The sequence below is a fragment of the Arachis ipaensis genome, chromosome B9 (genome assembly GCF_059453495.1).
Source record: "Arachis ipaensis isolate K30076 ecotype BB chromosome B9, ASM5945349v1, whole genome shotgun sequence".
Lineage (NCBI taxonomy): Eukaryota > Viridiplantae > Streptophyta > Magnoliopsida > Fabales > Fabaceae > Arachis > Arachis ipaensis.
The window spans coordinates 84,290,935-84,313,696 of NC_142444.1; the positions used below are offsets into that span (position 1 = coordinate 84,290,935).

At 34.5% G+C, this 22,762-nt stretch overlaps 3 protein-coding genes across 3 annotated transcripts; 1 reads left to right on the forward strand and 2 right to left on the reverse strand.

The window, feature by feature from the left end:
* The first annotated feature begins 11,260 nt into the window (after window positions 1-11,260).
* Window positions 11,261-12,261, forward strand: LOC107618461 (uncharacterized). Its single transcript, XM_016320547.3, has 2 exons — window positions 11,261-11,469; window positions 11,581-12,261. Exons 1-2 carry the CDS (start codon window positions 11,389-11,391, stop codon window positions 12,094-12,096), a joined length of 597 nt encoding a protein of 198 aa, XP_016176033.1. The 5' UTR covers window positions 11,261-11,388; the 3' UTR covers window positions 12,097-12,261.
* Window positions 12,262-13,631: 1,370 nt separating this feature from the next.
* LOC148545276 (uncharacterized) lies at window positions 13,632-15,616 on the reverse strand. Its single transcript, XM_088499051.1, has 3 exons — window positions 15,588-15,616; window positions 14,429-15,205; window positions 13,632-13,668 (listed from the first exon to the last, which is right to left on the reverse strand). Exons 1-3 carry the CDS (start codon window positions 15,614-15,616, stop codon window positions 13,632-13,634), a joined length of 843 nt encoding a protein of 280 aa, XP_088355177.1.
* An 817-nt stretch (window positions 15,617-16,433) lies between these two features.
* Window positions 16,434-17,892, reverse strand: LOC107615583 (uncharacterized). The gene is made up of 4 exons (XM_016317634.1): window positions 17,877-17,892; window positions 17,330-17,723; window positions 17,072-17,225; window positions 16,434-16,964 (listed from the first exon to the last, which is right to left on the reverse strand). The coding sequence occupies exons 1-4, from the start codon at window positions 17,890-17,892 to the stop codon at window positions 16,434-16,436; spliced, it is 1,095 nt and encodes a 364-aa protein (XP_016173120.1).
* Between the last annotated feature and the right edge of the window lie 4,870 nt (window positions 17,893-22,762).

Below are 22,762 nucleotides of genomic sequence, written 5' to 3' on the forward strand. Positions count from 1 at the left end.
CCCATTCTTGTTTAATCTTGAATAACCTCATTACTTTAAGTTCATTGAAATCCTTAAATCATAACATTTTAATTATAATCATTTAAATAAATCCTAAGATATTAACATCGCAAAAACTTTAGTAACATATAACATAACAACGACTAAAAGGGTTTTCGAAGCAAAAACAACTTACTGTATCAAAAGGAACCACTACAAGAAAACACGTCTATTGCCACGCTTTTTGAGCTACCGCCACGCTTTTGGTGACCTATCACCACGCTTTTTCTTTTGCCACGCTTTTTACAACTGGCCACCCGTTAAAGCGTGGCCGTATGTGGGAGATAGGGCCACGCTTTTGGGAGATATGGCCACGCTTTTGAAGCGTGGCGATAGGTAAGATACGGCCACACTTTTGAAGCGTGGCGATAGGGAGAGATACGGCCACGCTTTTAAAGCGTGGCGATAGGGAGATATACGGCCATGCTTTAAAAGCGTGGCGAAAGCCTTGTTAAATTAAAAAAAAAAATTCTTTTCCTTACTTGATCTTAATTACTACACAATATAAATTTTCAATCCTTTTTTATTACCAAACCTATAAATATAGTATGAAATTTTTATTGCAAGACAAATCAAACAGTAATTAGTGACATAATTTTTGCTATAATTATTTTATACATTAATAAACTAATATTCAAATACAAAATAAATCTCGAGTTCAAATTCCAAAACTAAAAACGGTAGAAAAATACAGAAACAATACAACTTAAACACTAAGTCCTTTGTTGTTCTTTCTTCCTCTAGCCCTCTCAAACTTCCTTCCTTTAGATCGTACATAAGGCTTGGTATGGCTGTGAGGAACACCAGAACCAGGACCAAAATGTTTCACAGCTTCCCTGAAATAGCAAAATCAACAAGGGAACAAAAAACATGTTTAAGTTATAAAAGATAAAGTAAGACATATGGCCTAATTACCACTTAACAAGGCCTAATTATCAGAAATCATATCCACTTTTTAAACACTGATGATGCAATTACTTGAATTAGAACTTGTCTCAGAGCCAAGGTGCCATCAGCTAGAATCCCAATCTCACTTTGCAAGTTATGCAACCATTGCTTGAATAAAGAGGAATCAATAGCATTCCTGCAATGGAAAACAACAAAAACAAAACCAAACCACCACAACTGAGACATGTTTTTTATATAGCATGATAACAAGAAGAAACTGTGTGCCTATCAATTCTCTTTTGCCATTACATCTCATAGGGACTTGTCAAAACCTAGCATCTAATTGAACAAAACCTCCAATATCTAATTTTAGTAGCTGTCAAAACCTGCAGGGTGTGAAAGATGAAGAAAAGAATGCCTAAATCCATCTTTTAATATAATTATTCAGCACATTCCCTTCCTGAACAAACACACTGTGAACTTTCAACACATATCTCACCCTGAAATCAAAACAAGAACAAAATGTTAAAGAGTATCATTATAATGTGTAACTTGAGTTTCTTCATTATTAATTCACTTAAGAGAAATTTGACCTTGTTATATACTATGCACAAGAGAGCAAGGCTAGCAGCTTTATCTACATCAGCATCATCAAAGATTAGAAGAGGTGACTTTCCTACTAATTCAAGTGAAACTTGTTTCAAGTTGCTGCTAGCTGCAGTATGCATTATTTCACGGCCTACCTCCATCGAACCGGTGAAGCTGACCTGCACACACATAAAGCACAAAAATCAAAATATTAGCCGAGGTTAACTATACAAATCAAACAATGCTATAGCCAAGTTACATTGCGATCAATTACACACTTAACTCAATACAATCAATACACACACAAATTCTTCCAAAAATAAAACAATAAAAACAAACTAAGAATTTGTTTGTCAGGACTTAAATTAGAATTTTGCCTTCCAGCTGAAAAGAACTTATTCATTTTGGGTCATTTCAGTGGATCTACCTACTAATCTGATATTTAATTCAGCAACAAAGTAACAATATGCAATTGAGGGAAAATCTTTACTTTCTGACACTTTAGTAGGGACGTATACCTTCTGGTTTGCTTGTAGAAGCTTCACAAGGACCCTGAAGATGGATTTCAAAGATGAAATCACTTCGAGTTTTTCCTTAATTGATGCCACAAGATCTTTGTTAACTTCTGTCATACCGATATCTGAAACATGGCCACGGTCCATGCTTTTCAAAAGCTCCTTGGATTTGTTAATGCTGGTTTCCATGAAGTTCTTCCCTCTCTTATGCGTATCCATTGATGGATAGAACTCACAAACTTAAAGGAAAAGGAAAATTGTTAGCTGAAAAAAATTCCATCATATTGATGATAGGAAATCAGGACTTATGGCTGAACAAAATTCAATTTCAGTTGATATTATATACATCAAGGTTTCTGATCAATCATATTTCAAATTTATTAGTTACATGTTAAGAATAATAGACTTAGACAATGTTAATTTTCAAAATTGTATATAGTTACTATATATTATATATTACAAGGAAAAATTCATGGTAGAAAAGAAAACAGAAATCTAAGTAACAAAAATTAGGATATTCTGTTGGAGAAGATTAAGATTTTGTTTTCTTTAACAGATTAAATAAATTTGAGAGGAAAAATTTAACTTATCTGCTGGTTTTTATTCGCAAAATTTAGAAACCTGTTGAAAGAAGCACCTGGCAAGAACAAGCCTCTTTCATTCAAGCTGGTCATCTTCTCCACCCTCAAGTGACCTCTTCTCCATGCTTTTTGTGTCCTCAGTTGCCCTCTACATTTCACACTCGCTCACTTCCAATAATAATACCCTAAGTTACCAAATCTGCAACAACTAAACCACTAAAGTCAATCACCATTATGCAATCCACGTCACAAAATATCATAGTATTAATAATTAATTGATAATAATAATAATAAACAAAACAGAGAAACCCTAGCAACAATAGCAACGACAAGCTAGAACAAATCTATAATACCATAACATAACAATACAAACAAATAAAACTGGGAATTTCATTAAAATCTTTAAATTCCAAGCTTGCCAAACTCTAATCCCCCAAACGAGCAATCTCGACCACCAAAATCCACGAAAAAATTGAGGGAAAAGGAAAAAAAGAACTAGAAAGGAGCTGAACTCACCAAGAAAAGCCTCTGCTGGATGTAGAAGTGGAAGTTGAGGAATAGAACCTGGGAAACTAAACTGGATGATGCGTAAGGTACTAAGGTGTTACTGATGCTGCTCCAGAGAGAGAGAGAGTTTGGTGAGAGAGTTATGGTGGGATCGGAGCAGCGATTGTGGGAGTGTCGGAAGAGAGAGCGCCGATGGGGCATTGTGATGGAAGGGAGTGGCGACGGAAGGGAGCGGCATCGGAGGGGCATCGATGGAGGGTTTGCGAGGGACAGTCAGAGTCACCGCCAAAGGGAGTCACCAACGAGGAGAGGGAGTGCCGACAAAGGGACCAGGGATGGTGGGAGTGCCAGAAGAGGGAGCGACAGCGATGTTCTTCGGAGTGCTGGGATTCTTTGCCGTCACTGGTGTTTAGGGTTATGTGCTAGTGTTTCAGTGTTTAGGGAACGGCCAAAATGGTTTCATGTAAATGGGAAAGAGTTTCGAAACTGTTTTTTGAATAAAAGCTTTCTTTTTTCCTTATACCTTTTGACCACATTTTTTAAGTGTGCCAAAATAGTTAAAGGAAATGGCCACGCTTTTAAAATGTCACGGTAACGAAAACATGTCGCCACGCTTTAAAAGCATCCCTGTTTCTCTCTATGGCCACGCTTTTGAAACGTGGCAAAAAAATCGTGGCCAAATCTTGAATCAATTGCCACCCTCATAAAAGCGTGGCCATAGACCCCTTTCGCCACGCTTTTTAAGCGTAGCAAGAAAAAATGTGGCCAAATCTCTAATCAGTCGTCACCCTCATAAAAGCGTGGCCATTGACCACTTTTTGCCACGCTTTTAAAGCGTGGCAAGAAAAAAGCATGGCCATAGAGCTTTTTTCTTGTAGTGAACCAAGAACAGAGCAGTTGTAGTTCCAGTGGCTGACTCTGGCAATGTCAGTGCTGCTCCCAGCAATCAGGCACGGCGGCATAGCTAGAACAAAATCAAAAGGAGTGGAGGAAACCTTTGAGCAACTCTGGCGAACTCCATTAGTAGCGGCTTTGACCACCGTGACCCAAACAGCGGCGACGGCGCCCTCTGGCACCCACCGGTTCCTCCTCCTCTGTGACCTTCTCCCCTCGCGCATCTCCCATCTCTGCGACAGCGATGGTGGAATCACGATAAATGCACAACGACAATACTCAATAGCTCCTTCCTCATCCTCGTGTTCACTCCTTTCGAAGCCCTAGCCCACAGCTGTGATGACGATGGTGAGCTCAGCGGCAACTAGGCGTGACGGAGCTGGCTGCAATGGCGGCGTCTTCTTCCCCTTTTGCGCACGGCATTAGCTGGCATGCCCTCTCTCCCTCGAGCTCTGACTCCCGACGGCGACACGATAGTGGCGACGAGCCCCAACGTCGCCAGCATGGTCTTTCTCCCCCTTCACTTTTCTTCTTCTGCCTGGGTGTGTTTGTGTGTGTGGTATGTATTCGTTGGGAAGAAAAGGGTAAGGGGTGGCGGCTGTTTTTAGTCAAAAGGGTGAGGGAGTGTGTCATTTAGGTCAAAATTAAGGTTAGGAAAGTGTAGGTTTGGGGACTAGGGTTTTGATTAGGTATTTTTAATAAAAATAAGGGTAAGTAGTAATTGAAACTAAATTTGATCCAACAATAATTATTTATAAAAATACTATGTATCTATCAACTTATAAATTATTTTCAAATAAGTATTCTAATTAAAAAATTAGAGATAATCAAATTAAATTTTTTTATTCATAAAATAAGGTTTAAAAGCTCAATATTCAAATTAAAGCATATAAAATTTTCATTGGTTTTCAATTATTAAAGCTTTAAATTAAAAATAAGAAAATACCTAATTACTATGAAAATCATGAGTTTTAATTGATTTTAAACTTAAAACCACACAACTTGGCTTTAATTACCTTTTTGTAAGATAATTTTTTGAAAATAAAATCATAAATAAATATTATAAATCTATCATAAAGTAGAAATTGTTTATTATTTCGTGTTAAATTCATAAGCTTGTAAAAATGTAATTTTTTTGTAATTTGAACTAAAAACATAAAATTCGAATTTCTATTTTTATTTGTTTTGATTTTTTAATATTTTATTTAAATTTAAAAAAATATTTTTTTATTAACTTTTATGTTTTAAAATTAATGAAAAATAAATAATTTGTATAAATAATAAATTAAATTAAACTAATTCAATTTATATATAAATAGCATAAATTAAGTCAATTTGATTTAGGGATGGCAATTTCCTCCAATGGAGCGAATATCCGCGGGGAATTACCTGCCGGGGAACAGGTTTGGAAAGTATTTTTTCCCCGCGGGGACGGGGGGTGGGGACCCGTATAATAAACGGGGATAGAGGTCCCTGCCCCGTGGGTACTCGTTTAATCCCCGCTATATCGAAAAGACTAAAATACCCTTCACATATATATATGTTTGGAAAACCTTAGCCTCCTCCATTCCTGATTTCTCCTTCGGTGATTTCTCCTTCAATCCTTCCCTCAGATCCTTACCGAACCCAACCCCTACTCACCTCCGCCGCCACTCCGCCATTCCCCAAACCCTACTCACCACTTCCTCGTGTCACTCTCAAGGTCACCACAGCACTTGTCGGCTCATCACTCGCCTGAGATTACCTGTCCTAATAAAGTTAATCATAAATTTGGCTACTTGGCCTAAGATTACCTGCCACAAAATCCTAATAAAGTTGGCTACTTGGCCTTGCCGCCTATCACTTTGTAATAGTTTTGGATTTTGATGAGCGGATAATTTATACGCTTTTTGACATTGTTTTTAGTATGTTTTTAGTAGGATCTAGTTACTTTTAGGGATGTTTTCATTAGTTTTTATGTTAAATTCACATTTCTGGACTTTACTATGAGTTTGTGTGTTTTTCTGTGATTTCAGGTATTTTCTGGCTGAAATTGAGGGACTTGAGCAGAAATCAGATTCAGAGGTTGAAGAAGGACTGCTGATGTTGTTGGATTCTGACCTCCCTGCACTCAAAGTAAATTTTCTGGAGCTACAGAACTTGAAATAGCGCGCTTCCAATTGCGTTGGAAAGTAGACATCCAGGGCTTTCCAGCAATATATAATAGTCCATACTTTGACCAAGAATAGATGACATAAACTGGCGTTCAACGCCAGCTTTCTGCCCAAATCTGGCGTCCAGCGCCAGAAAAGGAGCCAAAACCAGAGTTGAACGCCCAAACTGGCACAAAAGCTGGCGTTCAACTCCAAGAAAGACCTCTACACGTGCAACACTCAAGCTCAGCCCAAACACACACCAAGTGGGCCCCGGAAGTGGATTTATGCATCAATTACTTACTCATGTAAACCCTAGTAGCTAGTTTATTATAAATAGGACCTTTTACTATTGTATTAGGCATCTTTTGAACCATCTTTGAATCTTTTGATCATCTTTGGATGCCTGGTTCTTAGATCAGAGGGGCTGGCCATTCGGCCATGCCTGGACCTTTCACTTATGTATTTTTAACAGTAGAGTTTCTACACTCCATAGATTAAGGTGTGGAGCTCTGCTGTTCCTCAAAGATTAATGCAAAGTACTACTGTTTTCTATTCAATTCATCTTATTTCGCTTATAAGATATCCATTCGCACCCAAGAACGTGATGAAGGTGATGATTATGTGTGACGCTCATCACCATTCTCCCCTATGAACACGTGCCTGACAAACACTTCCGTTCTACATGAAATAAGCTAGAATGAATATCTCTTAGATCTCTTAACCGGAATCTTCGTGGCGTAAGCTAGAATGATGGCGGCATTCAAGAGAATCCGGAAAGTCTAAACCTTGTCTGTGGCATTCCGAGTATGATTCAATGATTGAATGACTGTGACGAGCTTCAAACTCGCGAGTGCTGGGCGTTAGTGACAGACGCAAAAGGAGGGTGAATCCTATTCCAGCATGATCGAGAACCGACAGATGATTAGCCGTGCTGTGACAGAGCATGTGAGCATATTTTTCACTGAGAGGAGGGGATGTAGACACTGACAACGGTGATGCCCTTGCATAAAGCCAGCCATGGAAAGGAGTAAGACTGATTGGATGAAGATAGCAGGAAAGCAGAGGTTCAGAGGAACGAAAAGCATCTCCATTCGCTCATCTGAAATTCCTACCAATGATTTACATAAGTACCTCTATCCCTATTCTATTAATTATTATTCGAAAACACCACTATCAATTTATATCTGCCTGACTGAGATTTGCAAGGTGACCATAGCTTGCTTCATACCAACAATCTCCGTGGGATTCGACCCTTACTCACGTAAGGTATTACTTGGACGACCCAGTGCACTTGCTGGTCAGTTACACGGAGTTGTGAACCATGGTCTTGGCATCAAGTTTTTGGCGCCATTTCCAGGGAAAGAAAGAGCAATGAATTTTACATAATTAAAGTGTAATCACGATTCCGCGTACCAGATCTCATCATCTCGGAGGGGCGTCACTTAAACGCTGGTAACATTGATTTCGTTACGTTTTCTCTCTGTTCTCTTTTTCATTCTTTGATGTCACATTTTTTGGGTTCCTCTATTTTTTGGTTGAACTGAACTAACAGCTAGTCCACATCATCATCGAGAGTTTTACGATTTTTTTCTTTGAAGCGAACTAAAGCCATGGCCTTAATGAGTCCCTCCCTTATTCTCTCTCATAATCAACATCTCTTATCTAACCATTTATTATTATTATTATTATTATTATTATTATTATTATTATTATTATTATTATTATTATTATTATTATTATTTAGGATTTAGGATTTTATTTTTAATTGGAATTTTTGAAATAGTAAGCAAATTTCTCTCATGATTGAAATAATAAAATAAGAGAATGTGTTATTTTTTGATTTAATAGCCCCACCTTTGTTGCAATAGTTAGTGTCGCAGTTGTCATCATCCTCGCAACAACTCTCGCAGTAAGCCAGTAACCTTCGTTGCTCTTCCTTCCTTCAATTATTCTGTGATTGTTGTGATTTCTGTGATTTCTATGAATCTGTGATTTCTTCTGATTTTCTGTGATTGTGTTAATTTCTGTGAATTTGTGATTTCTTCTGATTTGTTATGATTGTTGTGATTTCTATAATTTATGTGATGTCTTTTGATTTTCTATGATTGTAGTGATTTATGTGATTTCTGGGATTTACCTTGAAGCATTTTTGTGATTCTGCTAAATATGTGTCTCTCTGAAGGATATGTTCATGTAGGCACCGTTTGGTTGATGTCTGTGTATGCCAAAGACAGAGACACGGTGGAACGTGTTCTTTGTTTGGCATGTGAGACACAAACTAAGAGAGACACTGTGACACAGAGATACCCACAAAAAATATGTATTTTGTGTCTTTCCAATTAGCTGAGACACTAATTTTTAAGTTGAGACACTGATAATTTTTACCATTTTATCCCTTCAACCTAATTTTTTTCTTCAACCATTCTTCATTTCCCCTCTCATCCTCCATACTCTCTGCTCATTGTTGTTGCCTAATTTGGGCTTCAATGGCGTTGCTTCCATCCTCTCTTTGGTGGTGTTGTTTGTCTTCTGTCTTCTCCTTGCAGGTAGCGTCACAGCAAACAACGATTGTCGTAACGACGAAGACGCTCTCCCCATTCACATTTTGTTCTTCTTCTCTTTGGCAGCGAGAGCAACTGTAGATCTATAGTGGAAGCAACCACAAATCTCGTTACAGAAATGATATTTTCTAGTCGGTCCTGTCCTTCTTCCATTTTTTCTTATTTTCATCTTCTTTTCATTCTTCTCCATTTTTTCTTTTTTCTTTTTCATTTACTCTGTTGCCTTGTTCCGCCTCAGATTTAATTTGTATTTGTTTTAAATTTTTTTTTGGATTAAGCTTTATTGGTGTTCTTTGCCATAGATGAAGTGATAACTTATTCTGTATTTAGATTGATGGAGATTTATGTTTGTTATGCTAATTTTTAGTAATTTTGGGTAAATTTTTTATGCTTATGAGGTTGATTTTATTTTGGATGAAGAATTACAAAAAATTAAGAAAAAATCTGTGTTGGTCTTGAAGATGTGATGCCATGGTAAATTGTGATGATTTTGAAAGAGTATGAAAAATGAAAAGATAGAAGTGGTGATGGTGATACTGAAATGAATAAGGTAAAATTGACTTTTTAATAAAATTGTGAGTTGTGTGTTCTGTTCATGTCTTAATTATCAAACAGAATACAAAATTAATATCTTCTTATGTCTATGTACTCTTGTGTATTTGTGTCTATGTCTTCATCATTTTAAGACATAAACCAAACACAGCCGTAAGTAAACTATATACAATACACTATTTTTTCATATTATTGTTGATTTATTATACGATTTTGATTTTAACTTTTAATTGTTCTTATCGATATAGGAATAGGATTCAAACAAATTTGCCTTTGATGAATTATATATGAAGTATATATACATATGAATTCTTGTTGTTAAATGCCTATAGATTATAGTTGTGGAGATTTGGTTTGGTGCTCTTCTTATGCACACATTTTCTATATTCCTACAGCCAGACCGGGATTTCAAAAGTCTGAGAGTACTAGTTTATAAAAAAAAAAAAAAATCATATTTAGATTCTATCCCTCTAATTGAAAAGGGTTTACTTCCTCCAAATTTTATTTTGAAAGATCCAGATTCTCACTATATATATATGTTTGTAGAAAGAACAACGCATATATTTATCATTTTCACAAGTTTTGAAGGTGGATACTAATCACTTAAATATGGTTGCTCTTGTCAATTATACCATATTACCACCATTATTGGTGGATGTTGTAATAGTATTTTATTCTCATAAATTAGAGTAGCAGTGTTTAGTTTTGGAGTGATAAATTATGTTTTCATGAATATATTTTATCGGTTATTGCTATTTGAATCTTTGAAGCCTAATGAAATTATGTTTGTAATGGCAATTAAAGATTATCTTGATTTTTAAAAATTTTTTTTTAAAATTTTTTTTTCGTTTTTTAATATTTTTTTTAAGGATCCCGCTAGGGAGACAATGAACTATTTGTACAATGTTTAAACTGATTTTGGAGTTCACCAATGATCGAACTCTTGACCTTTCGGACCTAGCGCTCTAATACCATGTCATGATACCACTCATCCCAAAAGTTTCAGCTGATGGGAAAAAGGTAACACTAATGGTTATATCTCTAATACTCCCTAAACTTCCAATGTACACATTGTACAAATATTCCATTGACTTCTCATACTTTTCTTTTTTTTTTTAATTTGCGGATATCTGATTCTCCGGTGGGTACGGAGTTCCCGTTACCCGTTGCGAGAACAAAACAGAGATGGGGAATGTTATCGGAAGCGGGGACAGGGGGTCCATAAAGACCCGTTGCCATCACTAATTTAATTCGATTTATATAAAAATATAAAAATATTTAAAACAGATGTGTAATCAATTTTAAAGTAAGAATATATATGTATTTTTCTCTATCTTTATCTTATTTGCGTATATGCCTTTGTATCTAGATATTCATTAATTTGAAATAATAAACAAACACAACCTTTTGGATCCCAACCCAAGTTTTGTACCCTAGGATTGGTGTACCATTTGATTATGGATCCCAACCAAGCACAAAATCACATTGATTTGGATTCATAACTTGAATACCAAAAATAAAGTAAAAAAATCACATTTCATACTGGAAAACACAAGGGAAGTTGTAAAGAAAATTTCCCTCAATCTGATGAAGCAAATAGGCCAAAAAAGAGTGTCTAAAATCCGGAGAAGCAGACCGAGAAGAACACCAAACTTGATTAAAAACCATGGATTAAATCAAATATTATTCCGAAATTAAATCACCCTAGAAACACACCCAAAAAAAAAAGAAGGTAGAAAAGTAACCAAAAGGAAACAAAATAAAACAAAGCTCTAATCCGCAACCCCGAAACCCCAATGCAACCTTAGTTAGCGTCCATCCACAATCCAAGTGCTTCCGCTGACTCGCGATCTCCACCGTAGATAAACACTCATCCAACGGTTCAAGTTCAAAACTCCACAAAGGTTCCCGATCCGTGTGAACCCCATCCCAACCAATCAGAACTCGCCATTTCCCTCTCACCACCTTCTATATAAATTCCCCTCTACCGTCTATCTCTTCGTCATAAGCCTGTATCATACCCAACTCTTCATCACATAAAGCACTCTCTCTCTCTCTCTCTCTCTCTCTCTCTCGAAAACGGTTATTGCAACCTCTCTGGTTTAAATTTTGTGGTTCAGTTTCAGCCATGTCTACCGCCGCAGCACAGCCCAAGACCAAGAAAACGGCTTCGTCCAAGAAGCTTCCTTCTCACCCCACCTTCGCCGAGGTATGCACAAAAATTATTCATAGTCCATTCAAAATTTAAATTTAAATTCGAAAATTGTGAATTATAAATGATGATTTGTGAATTCTAATTCGATGTGTTATTATTTTCTAGATGATAACGGACGCGATTTCGAGTTTGAAAGAGAGAACTGGTTCAAGTCAATATGCGATAACGAAGTTCATCGAAGAGAAGCACAAGAATCTTCCACCAACCTTCCGGAAGCTTCTTCTCCACAACCTCAAGAAATCCGTCGCTGCTGGAAAGCTCGTGAAAGTGAAGAATTCATTCAAGCTTGCGCCGAAAGCTGCTTCTCCTCCCGCTCCAGTGAAGGCTCCAGCGAAGGCTTCTTCTGTTGCCGCCGCCAAGCCTAAAGCGGCGGCGGCTTCCAAGCCTGGTCCCAAGCCTGCATCCAAACCTAAAGCCAAACCAGCTGCCATTACGAAGAAGGCCGCTGCCAAACCTAAAGCCAAAACTGCCCCTACTTCTGCAAAGCCGAAGCGGAAGACAAAAGCGAAGGCTCCGGCGAAGAAGGTTGCTGCCAAGCCGGTGAAGAAGACGCCAGTTAAAAAGCCGAAAAGCGTGAAGTCTCCAGCGAAGAAAGCAGCGGCGAAGAAGACTAAGAAGTGAAAGTGAAAAAGTGGCTTGGTTTGTTAGGGATAGTTAAATATTTTTCTGGCGTTTTTTTTTAATGTTTTGTTGTCGTTAATTGTTAGTATAGATATAATGGTAGGGGAAGGTTATTGATGTAAATTCGTTTGGTTAGATGAATGTAACAAGGACTTGTTTTCTGCATTCTGATGTCTACCTTTTTTACTTGGAATTGGGAGAAGTAAGATGTCTAATCTTACGCCAAAAACGTATACAAGCTGGAGTTTTGTGCGTTATGCGAAGTTTTTTCGTTCTCACTCGATATGCTAAGCATGTTTGATGTGTGGGGAACATTACAAAATAGAAACTTACCACGTTGCAATGTATATTATAATATTATAAGTGTTAATAATGTGAAAATGTTCTTCGTGTTATTTAGTAACATGCCAATACTGGATAGAAAGAAAGAATTCGGTGGATTTATGTGGTGTAAAATCAGAAATGGATTAAGACGTAGTCTGATGGAGGAAATGGAAGGGGGCATACCGAATATGAAGCATTTTAATGTATGAATCGACACGGGAGTGGGCATGACCCTCGCTTGTGTCGCCATGTATTCAGCTATCGGCGTAGCTTATGTTCTGAACATGGCGAGGGTTGAGCCTCGTGGCCGTGGGGACTAGTTTTCTTGATAGATGTTAAAACTTTTTAGCTTACTTTATCTTTTCGTGATTTTATGCTTATATCTTTGTTCCTTTCAGTATTAATAGATAGTTTGATACAAAACATTTTACGTTTAGAATAAAATTTAAAATGAGATCCCGTTTTTAATGAACCAAACGTTTTCAAACACTTGTAAGAATTCTATGAACCAAACGTTTTTAATGAACCAACATAAATTCTATGATCTCCAATTGAAAGAATTAATTTCCGAAAATCCTTTAGAATTTTGCTAGAGTATATATTAAGATTACTATTAATAAAAAATTTAATTTTTTTATTAAATTGTTTTACTCAAATTTTTGTTCAATTATTAACAACAAATAAATCAACAATTTTCGAGCTTTGTTTCGCAATCTTAATTTAAGGAGCGGAAACGACTCCTTTTGTGGATGTCTCAAGGTCTCAATTGTAGCTTCGAAAGTAAAATTAAAAATAAAAAGAAAATAGCAAGGTGCCGAAGGCAAAGTAAAATGCAGAAATTAAAGCAAATAGGAAATTAAAAAGAAAATGAAGGAAGAAACATGAACGTAAAAAAGAAAAAGACGTAAAAGTAGAGGAATTTTATTAATAAAAACTGGAAAAAAGCAAAGTACAAGTGTTTGAGTTCAGAGGAATTACTTAAGATTCTCAATTTTACTCTGTGATGTCAAGGGGTTGAGAGCGTTTTTTGGGTTTCTAAGCGTTTTCCAAGAAGAACTGAACTGATTACAATATTTTTCTAAAGCTCTATTTATAGACTAACTTAATGTCAGCTAACAGTTACCATTTGTACACCACTTGCGGAAAATTTGAATTTCTTGTAACTGTTCCCGCATCTCTTGTGAATTTCAAAAGTTAAATAGATAGCTGTTTTACTCAAATTTTAACGCTCCATGTTGATAACTGCTCCTGCATATAGCACGTCCTATAATTCAGGCTTAATTCAAATTTTGAATAAAAACTGCTTCTTTGCTAGTGAATTAGAAGCTTCCCCTAATATATTGAATCTGGCTTCATAAGTTAATAATAATATTATCTTATATTTATTTACTTAAAACAAATTATTTTTTCCTAAGTGATAATAATTTTTTGCCTAACAAGATGCCTCCAAAATTTCTCACTTGAAGATATGCAATGATTGAAAGTGAGAAAATTTAGTTGTTTATTGACATTTTTCTTATTTTTGATATTGAGAGTCAATTGACATTTTAGACACATCCGTTTGACAGATTAAATGCCTACTAGTAATAGACTTAACAGAATTTCAAAGTCTATAAAATTTTTTACATTAATAGTTGAACTGTCGATGGGGTCTATTCTTTTGTATGAAATTTTTAAGTGTGTCAAATGATATCTGTTCTAATTTCGGCACATTAAATGTGTATCAATTGACCTTTGTTTTGACCTTTAATATTTCAATTAAGAGTTTTTTGACACACACTTTCATTGTTTTAATTGACACAATTTGCCTAACTTCAGAAGTAACAAAATCTTAACTTCGTGAAGTCGTTTCTTTCATATGTTAAACTTCAGGTGTCAATTAAATTTGATAAAATTTCTAATCCTATAAAATATCCACACTAACATTCTAATAGTTTTGACTCCAAGCGCTAAGAGACTCAACAGAATTTCTAAGTCAATTAGGCTTTGGTATTTATGAAGTACATACCCAAATGTCAATGAGAAATTATTTTTGTCCAAGATTTTAAACTTGATGCATTTTTTTAAAATAAAACCATTCATATCTATTTTACACATCTCAATACTTTCAGGATTAAATACCTTGGTGTCAACTGTCAGTGGCTTGACTCTAGGATTATACATCCTGAACTCCACATGCATCTCATCATAGTAACATGTACTATTATCAGTAGGAACTTCTTCCACTCCTCCATCTTCATTCCAGAAAATCAATTTTTGATGTAAAGTGGATGGAATAGCACCCATTCCATGAATCCAATCACGTCCCAAAAGCAAGTTAAAACCAGCCTTTGAAGGAACCACAACAAATAGAGTTGGCCTATTGATAGAACCAACCTCAATTGATAGTAGAACCACACCTCTAACAGAAGAAGTCCTTCCATTAAAATCTGTTACCTCAATGCTACTTTTAATCAGATCTTTTTCAGTCTTTCCAAACTTTTCCATCATTTTTTCAGACATGAGATTAACAGCAGCTCCCCCGTCAACCAAAATCTTATTGACTATCCTTCCATCAACACGAGCCTTGATATGCAGTGGACGCAAGTGTTCCTTATCATTTTCAGTAGGCTTCTCAAATAATCCTCCACCACACATATTGTCATCTAGCAATAAGCATTTGCTTCCAGGAAAAACATCATAATAATCATCTTCTAATGACTCTACTTCCTGAACTTGACTATACTCCTCAGGCAGTATTGACACCACAGCTATAGGTTGCTTAACACCAAATATTGCTTCTAAGCTGTCATCAAAACTAGTGTCAAAATTATCAGTAATTAAATCTTCATTCTTTTCTCCCTTGTTTTCAACCATTACCCTCTTTCCAGCAAGATTCTTCTTGACATTTTTATTGCATGTAGGGTGATTAGAAGAATTGCCTGTTTCTGTAGACTTGGCCATGGTTGACAAAGGAGGCAAATCTACTCCGTGTCCCTTGTATGGATCCAAAGAAACATACTCAGGTATATTCTCTTTCTGCTCAAAAGTTGTAAAAGGAGAATATTTTAAAATATTTTGACAATTTGGCCAAGGAGAATAATTAGGAACCTGTTACATGTTAGGATTATAACAAGAATAAATTGGCTTTGAGGGAATAGGCACATTTTTTGGAATATATATACTACCTCCGTCTTGTACATGATTCATGTTCCATAACTGAGACTCATAGTACCTGGGCTTAAAAGGTTTAGGCTTCACCCATTTGTTTTTTCCTCTTGCAAAAGCAGTAGGTTGATTCTGCACATTTCTCACATTCTGGACCCATTTATTGTTTGAAATTTTGGTGGGAGAAACTCTTGTCTTTTGAGAAAATCCATAAGGTTTTCCATCAATCATGACCACAGTCTTCATCTTCTGGTTGACGGGTTGTACCCCAGTATTGTTGACGCACTTGTTCAAAGGAGTTTGACCGCCCAACTTTTGTTTTTCCTCGGCTATTTTTCGCTTTAGCTCGTTAGTTTCATTTTCTTTTTCAGCAATCTTCTTTCTCAACTCAGTCTTTTCTTTCTCTTCATCTTTGTACTTTTCAAACTCTTTTGTAGCTTCCTTGTCAAAAACAGCATTGCACTTTGGGCACATGGCGATGGTGCTGTGAGATTCTTTAATTCTCAACAAAAAATCTAACAGATCCTCACCAGGACGAGGATAAACTGGCTTCTTATCTTGCTCAAAGATTCTCAAGTCCTTATTTTCATTTTTAGCACTAACCATTGTGGCATCAACTTCTACCATGTTGACTGACAAATTGAATGGCTCGACATAATTTGAGTCAGCAGCAAATGGTTCAGTGTCCACCTTCATAGTAGTTTATCCTCAAACTTCAATCTTCCCTCCTCAATTGCTTTTTGTATCAAGTCCCTGAAACGGACGCAATTATTAGTGGTATGCGAAAATACCTGATGAAACTTACAAAATTTTTTATTCTTTATTTCATCAGCTGAAGGCATCTTTTTTCCTTCTGGTAAAATAAGCTACTTATCTTTTAATAAAACTTCAAATATTTGATCTGCCTTAGAAATATCAAAAGAATAAGTCTTATTTTCAGTTTTGGAATATAAAGAAACCTTTTCTTTTCCTTTAACAGGCTTCAAAGATTTGCATACATAAGGAGGACCCCCACGCAATTCAGCAATATAAACCTCTTTCTCATCTGAATCACTACTATCGGAAAAACAATCCACATATGCAACTTTTTTAGAATCTTTTTTGAAATTTTCTTTTTTTTTAATTTGTTCTATTTGTCTTACTCTTTCAGCTAACTGGGAAAGATCTAAAGTATGTTGATTGACAAGTTTCTTCCTAACTCCAAATTCTAACCCATTAGTAGCCATTTTGACAACTTCAGTTTTCGGAATCGGAGTAAAACACTTATTTCTCATGTTTCTAAATCGCGCCAAATAAGTATCAATGGATTCTCCTTTTGCACGTTTGACAGAGAATAAATCCGTAAGACTAACTTTCAATTCACCTCGGAAAAACTGATCATGAAAATTTCTTTCTAACTGCGCCCAAGAATGAATAGAATTTGGTCTCAAGTTGGAGAACCATGTAAATGCATTTTTTGTTAAAGAAGAAGGAAGTATCTCATCTTGAGATATTCATTAGAAACTGCTTTCCCAATTTCAATAGTATATCGAGCAATATGCTCTACTGTAGACTCATTTTCTTTTCCAGAAAATTTTGCAAGGGATTTTGGAATTTTCCAACCCCTTGGGAGCTCTGCTTGTTGGACACATTCAGGAAAAGCAGACACAAAATATGGCCTATTTAAGCAACCAACATTAAATTTCAAACGGTTTAAAACTTGTTCAACATTTCTTGCTAGATTATAATGCCCCCTAAGTTGTTTTGCCTAAGTCTTTCTAACATATCATCAGCATTTTGACCATGTCTAGGCATATGAACATCATAATTAGGAATTGCTCCACCGTTCTGATTGACATTATCAAATCTTAAACCTTGGTTGTCATTTTCTTCTAAATTTACCACAGTAGCAATCCTATTAACTTGCCTATTTAATTGTTCAATTCTAGTGTTTATATTTTCTAAAAGAGGATTTAAAACTGTCACCATCTGATGAGTTAACATGTTTACTAGATCATGGTGGCTTTCATCCATCTGTTGCCTAATATTTGCTAAAGATCCCACGGTTTGACTAGGTTGATTAACAGGCATTGCTCTTGACATGTCAGGAAATACAGGTCTGGAATTTTCTACCCTAGTGACAGTGGATGTAGTAGAATTAGATGCACTGTTATTTCCTGTATTAATAGAATGTGAAAAATTTTGTTGTGATACGTGTGAACCTGACGCCCCAAAAATAGGTACATTTGACATGCCACATAGATTTTGATAATTGAAAAGTTGAGTAGAGAGGCACAGGCAATCCTTGTGTCACCATGGAGGGGACATACCCCGGTGGCAAGCCATATGGCGGCCACCCCACGGTATTTATGTGAGTTGCATTTAACCCTGTATGGGCATGGCCAACGCCATCATGCCTCACTGATATCAAGGTAGGCTATGCGTTTGAAACCACAGGAGAATTTTCGGATTTATTTCCTCTAATCTCATCACTAGAAGTAGAAGAAGATGCTGCAGAAGTATTTGACATGTCAACTGACACTGATTTTCTTGGCTCTGGACACACGAACTTACCACTGCGCAACCACATACAAATTCAAAACTCCTGATTTTTCTTTTGACAAACTACAATCTATTGACAATGTCCCACCGGGCGTGCTAATTTTTTTTATTCAAATTTTTGTTCCATTGTTAACAACAAATAAATCAACAATTTTCGAGCTTTGTTTCACAATCTTAATTTAAGGAGCGGAAACGACTCCTTTTGTGGATGTCTCAAGGTCTCAATTGTAGTTTCGAAAGTAAAATTAAAAATGAAAAGAAAATATGCAAGGTGCCGGAGGCAAAGTAAAATGCAGAAATTAAAGCAAACAGGAAATTAAAAAGAAAATGAAGGAAGAAACATGAACGTAAAAAAGAAAAAGACGTAAAAGTAGAGGAATTTTATTAATAAAAATTGGAAAAAAGCAAAGTACAAGTGTTTGAGTTCAGAGGAATTACTTAAGATTCCCAATTTTACTCTGTGATGCCAAGGGGCTGAGAGCATTTTTTGGGTTTCTAAGCGTTTTCCAAGAAGAACTGAACTGATTACAATATTTTTCTAAAGCTCTATTTATAGACTAACTTAATGTCAGCTAACAGTTACCATTTGTACACCACTTGCGGAAAATTTGAATTTCTTGTAACTGTTCCCGCACCTCTTGTGAATTTCAAAAGTTAAATAGATAGCTGTTTTACTCAAATTTTAACGCTCCATGTTGATAACTGCTCCTACATATAGCACGTCTTATAATTCAGGCTTAATTCAAATTTTGAATAAAAACTGCTTCTTTGCTAGTGAATTAGAAGCTTCCCCTAATATATTGAATCTGGCATCATAAGTTAATAATAATATTATCTTATATTTATTTACTTAAAACAAATTATTTTTTCCTAAGTGATAATAATTTTTTTCCTAACATAAATACAAAATAAATATGTTAAAAACTTCACTTTTTTATATTTTTAATAAAAACTCTTATTTTGTATATGTAGCACAAGTTAACCAAACTCAATTTTTTGATAAGGCCAAGTAGTTACTACCCATCATGAATGTAGATTTGTTATCTCAAAATTAGCCACACATTTGTTCAGATTTTTCTTTTCCTATAGTGTTGCTGTGTTTGTGAAACACATTTTTTGAAAATTAAACTAAATTTATCCATTACTAATAATCAAATTATTAGAAGATTATAGGAGTTTTAATATGCCAACTTATTCAAGTGTACAACAAAAAAAATATATATATAAATTGAATTCATCAATGTTGATAAAAATAAGATTATAAAAATTGTATCAAGTTTGACAAGTCAAAATTGATTAAATTACAAAAAGAATAGTCAAACTTTTTGACTAAAGTGTATCACAATTATGTTATCATATATTAGCATGTTTATCAACTAGTAAAACAAGTTGCCAACTTGCTATATTAAAATCTTGTAAAGATATTAGTTGGAGTTAATTAAAAATGTCTTAATAATTAAGAAAATTAGTAGATTTAAGTTTATATAAGACATGATATATAATATGATATAGTTCTTAAGTGAAGTTTATAAGCAATATGGAGTTATGTTAAAAATCTTTATTTTCTCTTTATTTGGAAAGTTAATAAAGAATATAAATATGTATTATGGTTGTAGTGTTGTTCCTATTCTTATTATATTATTATTTTATTGTGGATCAATTAGGAGTGTGCATGAGTCGGGTGAAATTAGATTTGATGTGATTTAGACCCGATCTGAAATATATACTGGGCCTATTTTTTAGACCCGAACCCGGCCTTAGATCCGATGAAACTTATACACTTTCGGGTCACGATTATATCGGGTAAAAACCGGGTGAAAACTGGACCGTTAATATTACATTATCTTGATACCTTCTTATAAGTTAGCATGTGAAAATATCTAAATTTCCAAAACTCCAACCATTATTTGACATGGTAAAATTCACTTAGAAAAATATAACAAGAACCAACTCTTCTCTGAAATTAAAGCATAACCATAATCAATACTAATATTGTCTAATAACACAAAATATTTAAATCAATACAAATAACACAATATGATGCATTAGTCTAAAATTTTATGCATTTTAAACATAAAACATTAACTTATAGTCTTATAATAACTAATAACACAATATTAAAGTTTACAATACTTAAATTCCAGATAAGAATAGCCATCATCCATCATTAATAACAAAATATTAATTGTGTATGATGACCGGATCGGGTTTGAGTGATCCGAACTATGGCCCGGATCCGACTCGAAATAATGATCAGGTCTATTTTTGAAATCCTTATCCAATCTTAAACCTGAAAAAATCACACCAAATTAATCTCTAAAGTGTTTAAAACCGAATCGAGTCTTTGGGTCAGATCGGACCATGCACACCCTTAGGATCAACAAAGAGTGGCCATAAACCGCAGTACATTACCGCTATTTATGAAGGAAGATGTATATGAAAACCGTTATATAGCGGATTACTAGGAAAAAAGAATATAGCTAATCCGCTGCTAATTGTAATGGTTTACGTATTTGGGTTACCGACGTGGAATTTTAAAATTGGAAGAATAAAAAATGGAAATAAACCCAATTCATGTTAGAGGCTACGGACAAAATATGGTGAATTAGGGAGTACCATCAAAGTTGTGAATAATAGAATATTTTTGTCAATAAATAATACTTTATGTACACATTTTATTCTCTTATTATTCTTTTAAATTTTTTATATTTTTATTATTATTTTTATTGAATTTAATTTTAATACACTGTTAGTGTAAAGTATTTTACATGTGCATTCTATTATGTACATCACATTAGTAAAAATAACTACTTTTACATTGCTCGTTTAAATGGCCATAAAAAAATAGATGTGATCGCACGACTGTATAAAATACTTTACATTATGAGTGAATCAAAATTAAACTTTACTTTTATTACTGATATATAATTGTGCTATGGATGGATGCCTATTTAATGACTTGGGCCTTTTTCAATAGTGAAGTTTAGTTCCTTAAGACAAACTGAAGTTAATGAAGTTTAAAAGTATAACTTTTGTACGTATATAAATAGAAGCGTGGTATGACGCAAAGAACTTACAAATACACAACAATAATATATAAAATACTCCTCTCTCTCTTTATATATATGTACGCTGCAATATATAACATTAGTGAATATATATATGAATCATCTCTATTATATTAAGATAATAATATTGGTGAATATTAATATTAGAGTTCTCTATTTATACTTCTTTATTTTATATTTATTCTCTCTTCTTTATTTATTTATTTTACAACACATTATCAACACGAGGCTCTGATCAAAATTTAGGAAGACTCAGGTAATAAATTTAAATTATGTTAAAGGTCTCTCATTTTGAATTTAATGCTCTTGATATATCTGAAAATAACTACTTATCATGGATATTAGATGCCGAAATTCATCTTGATTCAATGGATCTTGGAGATACCATTAAGGTTGAAAATAAAGCATCCCAAAAGGATAAAGCCAAAGCCATCGCCATCATCTTCCTTAGTCGTCATCTTGGGAAAAGGTTGAAAAATGAATATCTCATACTAAAAGATCCTATAGATCTGTGGAAGAATCTTGAATAAAGGTATAACAATCAAAAGACAGTGATACTTCCTCAAACCCGATATGAGTGGACACACTTGCGTCTACAGGATTTTAAATTCATAAATGAATATAATTTAGCAATGTTTCGAATTATCTCATGAATAAAATTATGGGAGGAAAAGATAACTAATAATGACATGTTAGAGAAAATTTTTTCGACCTTCCATGCCTCAAATGTGCTCCTGCAATAGCAATATCGAGTAAAAGAATTGAAAAAAAATATTTTGAGCTAATTTCTTTCCTTCGTGTTGCTGAACATAACAACGAATTTCATTTAAGAAATCATGAAGCGCGCCCAACTGGCACTGCCCCATTTCCTGAAGTAAATGCGATAAATTATAACCCCAAAAGAGGTAAATGGCAAGACTTTAGTAAGAAGAAAAATTATGGAAGAAAGAAATTATTTTCACAAGAAAGGATCTCACCAGAAGTGTGATAAAAAAAGAAATAATGGGCAAAATAAATCAACAGATAATAAATATTTTTATTGTGGTGGAAAGGGCCATTGATAACGTACGTGTCGTACCTTAAGGCACTTAGTGGATTTCCACCAAGCATCCTTGAAAAAAAAATAACAAAGAAAAGAGACAAATTTTGTTTCAAAGGATGTTGCTGATAATTATACCACTCATTATGAAGTATTTGATTTCTTTAAAAATCCTGAAGGAAATATTGGTCATTTAATCAATGATGTAAAAGTTTAATATTTAGGTTCGTTAAGTACTGATGTTAATAATAATGTAAAGAATTTCTTATTAAGTTTTATTTTTTATACACTTAAATTTCAAATATAATATATATAAATACTGTTGAATAAAATATTATTATTTATGATTAAGAATTTCAAAATCACTGAATACGTCAAGTTCTAAAATAATAACAACAACAATAATAATAGTAAATCTCTAGTATATGATATTACTTTTATATATAGTGTTACTTAGACAAATAGTCCCATTCAGAAATATAATTTTACCGTGCATGTATTTTTACTTATTTTATGTTATATTATTATTATTATTATTATTATTATT

What these genes read in the sequence shown, in the direction of transcription:
- LOC107615583 (XM_016317634.1), bottom strand. An exon ending in GGTCAAAATGCTGATGATAT is followed by an intron (nt 17,226 to 17,329) that starts GTTAGAAAGACT and finishes TTGCTTAAATAG; the next exon opens with GCCATATTTTGTGTCTGCTT. An exon ending in CTATTGAAATTGGGAAAGCA is followed by an intron (nt 16,965 to 17,071) that starts GTTTCTAATGAA and finishes TCTTGGGCGCAG; the next exon opens with TTAGAAAGAAATTTTCATGA.
- LOC148545276 (XM_088499051.1), bottom strand. Translation starts at nt 15,616, where the DNA reads ATGGAACATGAATCATGTACAAGACGGAG. An exon ending in GAATCATGTACAAGACGGAG is followed by an intron (nt 15,206 to 15,587) that starts GTAGTATATATA and finishes TTTTGATGACAG; the next exon opens with CTTAGAAGCAATATTTGGTG. An exon ending in AATTTCTCATTGACATTTGG is followed by an intron (nt 13,669 to 14,428) that starts GTATGTACTTCA and finishes TGCTATATGCAG; the next exon opens with GAGCAGTTATCAACATGGAG.
- LOC107618461 (XM_016320547.3), top strand. Translation starts at nt 11,389, where the DNA reads ATGTCTACCGCCGCAGCACAGCCCAAGACCAAGAAAACGGCTTCGTCC. An exon ending in CTCACCCCACCTTCGCCGAG is followed by an intron (nt 11,470 to 11,580) that starts GTATGCACAAAA and finishes ATTATTTTCTAG; the next exon opens with ATGATAACGGACGCGATTTC.